Genomic DNA, 4,195 nt, shown 5'->3' with positions numbered 1-4,195 from the left:
AGCCATACAACTACAAGAACTGTAGATCTATGGGCTGCTCTTAGTTTTATCCTATTGTTTACTCTAGGTGGTACTACAGGTGTAGTTATGGGTAACGCTGGTATGGATATTGCCCTACATGATACATACTATATTGTAGCTCATTTCCATTTCGTATTATCTCTTGGTGCAGTACTAGCTACTATATGTGGCTTTATCTTCTATAGCAGAGATATGTTCGGAGATACTGTAAATCTATTCCATGTAAATACCGGTGCTTCTCCATATTTAAGCATCTGGTTTGTAGTCTTCTTAGGTAGTATCTTATTAATTTTCATCCCTATGCATATACTTGGTTTCAACGTTATGCCAAGAAGGATACCAGATTACCCTGATTATCTTTGTTATATTAATACATGGTGTTCAATTGGTTCTATATCCACAATAGTTATCATCTTAACTATGCTCTGCTAATGCACTTAACATGATGGTCATGAAAAGCACAAGAGAACTTGGATCCGGTAAACAAAGACCTTCAAGATCTAAACCAGTAGTCCAACTCGTAGTATATACTCCCCAGAAAAAGCTGATAAATAATCCTGTCTCAGAGATGATAACTCCAAGTACGATGCTACTGATTAGACTAGCATCTGAGTAGTAGTTTTCTCTCGCTGTTAAGATGAGTGAGAACAAGAATCCATATATTACGCCTAGAACATAACCGATGTGGAATAATCTTAATGTAGTAGGATATTGAAATCCAACACTTTTAGCTGTCTTAAGCAGTCCAGTGGGGTGGTGGTGTACTGCAATCATAAAGAACTTGGTTGTCTGTATCTCATAACCGGAGTCATTCAGTATTCTAGGAACTATAATGTCTTTGTTTATTCGATTTGAGTGAACACATAAGATCATCGAATTTAACGGTATGCTCCTGAAAGTAACGGTACAAGCTGTAAACAAAGGACTCCTTAACTTAAACTGAGGAGTCAAGTAGGTACAAACCGTACAAGGATTAATTATGTCCATCTGTGCATCTAAGTTGAGACTATCGGTTTATATTTTTAGACGCTAACTTCCCGGCTAAACTTTGACTTATTAAACCAGCCTGGGATCATAAAAGTACTATGTATGGTAAGATTGAGCGTGAACATTGGATGTCACCATGGTTATAGTTACGGTACATATATAAAATCTACAGTACGATTTGAGATTTGTTACGTGACGAGCGTGTGTTTAAGACTAGTTTACATGCGCTCATTTTAATATGTAGTTATTTAACGAAGTTCTATTGTGCTAGCATGGTTTCGAGAACACACCAAATTTCCATGAGTCTATTCCGGGCACACCTCGTCTTTTATCGGTGTGCTCTCAATCTAAATTCATCTTATAACTTTGGTTTCTTAGTTGCAATTACCTTTGTACTCCAAATAATTACAGGTATCACTTTAGCGTTCCCGATATACTTCTGAAGCATCTTGTGCATTTGCTAGTGTTCAACATCTAGTTAGAGAGGTAGCAGCAGGATGGGAATTTAGGATGTTGCATGCAACAACTGCTTCTTTCGTCTTCTTGTGTATCTTAATACACATGTCTCGAGGTATGTATAACTCCAGCTATAGTTATTTAACTACTGCTTGGATGTCTGGTTTAGTTTTATATCTACTTACTATAGCCACTGCTTTCCTCGGTTATGTACTACCATGGGGACAGATGAGTTTCTGGGGTGCTACAGTCATTACTAATCTCCTTTCTCCAATACCATATTTAGTACCTTGGTTACTCGGTGGATACTATGTATCTGATGTAACATTAAAACGATTCTTTGTATTGCACTTTATATTACCTTTTGTAGGTTGCATTCTAATTGTATTACACATCTTCTATTTACATTTAAATGGTTCTAGTAACCCTGCAGGTATTGATTCCGCACTTAAAGTAGCCTTCTATCCTCATATGTTAATGACCGATGCTAAATGTCTATCCTATCTAATTGGTTTAATTTTCTTACAAACGGCTTTTGGTTTGATTGAATTATCGCACCCAGATAACTCCATACCAGTGAACCGGTTTGTAACTCCGCTTCATATCGTACCTGAATGGTACTTTTTAGCATATTATGCGGTGTTAAAAGTAATCCCATCCAAAACCGGTGGTTTGTTAGTATTTATGTTATCAACATGTCAATGAAATATCAACAACGATGAAACTTATTTGGTTAACATAACAACATAGAAGGTAAAGCTGGATTACGTTCAAACTTTACACTGGATACGTTTCAATGTTAACTTACTAAATACCATGGGAGCGAAAGAGAATCTAATATGTAACTCCGTTCATGGAAATCAAAAGAGCTTTCACGCTATCTCTAGTGCCTGTCGAGTCGCTCAAGGAAGATTTGATCCTGTATATGATTTAAGGGATGTAAAGGTGCTCAGGGTCTAACCGTCGGGCCATCTGGATCCTCATATTCAAAGATAATTCTATTTAAGAAAGTTTTAGATAAACGACATGTGAAGAGTCGGACCAACTTTCACGCACGACGATAATTACCCGACAAGGATTTACCTACCTTTGGACCGTCATAATACAGCCGCCGTTTACATTTTACTGCACCGGGCAGGGATTATATACTATACCTCTACAGTGGTATTAGCAGTATCTAGTGTTGATGTACAACAGACGCTCTCCTTGTTCCACTACCTAACCATAATCTATTGTTCCAGATATTAAGGAATGTACGCTTCATATAACTACACAACACCAAGAAGGATACCAGATTACCCTGATTATCTTTGTTATATTAATACATGGTGTTCAATTGGTTCTATATCCACAATAGTTATCATCTTAACTATGCTCTGCTAATGCACTTAACATGATGGTCATGAAAAGCACAAGAGAACTTGGATCCGGTAAACAAAGACCTTCAAGATCTAAACCAGTAGTCCAACTCGTAGTATATACTCCCAGAAAAAGGTAGTTTATATCAACCTAGGAATCCATTTTAGTAAGTGTAACATGGAGTCTAGCTTCAGTTGTTATCTGATTGGTATTGCATGCCTGGTGACTTAGAATATGATCTTATTAATGGGAGCACAGTTCCCTGGGTATCCAATCCAGTGCTCTGCCTTGGCATTGAAACTAACCCACAGTTCAACCCTGTATTATAAAATCCAGTAGACTCATGTCCTTGTCGTTTATATAAATCTATTAATGCTTGTCAAGTTCCTTGTATCTAGTGATGTACAACAGACGCTCTCCTTGTTCCACTACCTAACCATAATCTATTGTTCCAGATATTAAGGAATGTACGCTTCATATAACTACACAACGTTATGCAAGAAGGATACCAGATTACCCTGATTATCTTTGTTATATTAATACATGGTGTTCAATTGGTTCTATATCCACAATAGTTATCATCTTAACTATGCTCTGCTAATGCACTTAACATGATGGTCATGAAAAGCACAAGAGAACTTGGATCCGGTAAACAAAGACCTTCAAGATCTAAACCAGTAGTCCAACTCGTAGTAATACTCCCCAGAAAAAGGTAGTTTATATCAACCTAGGAATCCCATTTTAGTAAGTGTAACATGGAGTCTAGCTTCAGTTGTTATCTGATTGGTATTGCATTGCCCTGAGTACGTAAGGAAAAGGAAAGGTTAACCGCTATTTTAAACACAACAGTTACCGTAGCTGTAGATGAATGCTAAATCTAGAGTATCTCTCCTAAGACACTGCATAACATATGAATGCTCCTTCCGCCATTCGTTGACTGTGTTACCACGGGGAATTAGAACAGAATACCAAGTTCTTTGCCTGGAGGTTTGTTACGTTCCGTACAGTTGTAGGTAAAAGGTGTTAGAGACTTAGACTAGCGTTGGAGCACATTGTTTCATTCGATAGTCCACGCTCAATCTTACCATACATAGTACTTTTATGATCCCAGGCTGGTTTAATAAGTCAAAGTTTAGCCGGGAAGTTAGCGTCTAAAATATATAACCGATAGTCTCAACTTAGATGCACAGATGGACATAATTAATCCTTGTACGGTTGTACCTACTTGACTCCTCAGTTTAAGTTAAGGAGTCCTTTGTTTACAGCTTGTACCGTTACTTTCAGGAGCATACCGTTAAATTCGATGATCTTATGTGTTCACTCAAATCGAATAAACAAAGACATTATAGTTCCTAGAATACTGAAGATGACT

At 37.4% G+C, this 4,195-nt stretch overlaps 1 protein-coding gene across 1 annotated transcript; it reads right to left on the bottom strand.

Annotated features, from left to right (window-relative positions):
* Positions 1–435: 435 nt before the first annotated feature.
* Positions 436–795, bottom strand: BESB_032380 (uncharacterized protein; the record flags this gene model as incomplete). Its single annotated transcript, XM_029361830.1, has 1 exon — positions 436–795. One exon carries the CDS (start codon positions 793–795, stop codon positions 436–438), a length of 360 nt encoding a protein of 119 aa, XP_029214679.1.
* Between the last annotated feature and the right edge of the window lie 3,400 nt (positions 796–4,195).

Source organism: Besnoitia besnoiti, assembly GCF_002563875.1.
Source record: "Besnoitia besnoiti strain Bb-Ger1 chromosome Unknown contig00173, whole genome shotgun sequence".
NCBI lineage: Eukaryota > Apicomplexa > Conoidasida > Eucoccidiorida > Sarcocystidae > Besnoitia > Besnoitia besnoiti.
Note: the sequence above shows the minus strand (reverse complement) of the source record. Positions and strands in the feature narration are given on the sequence as shown.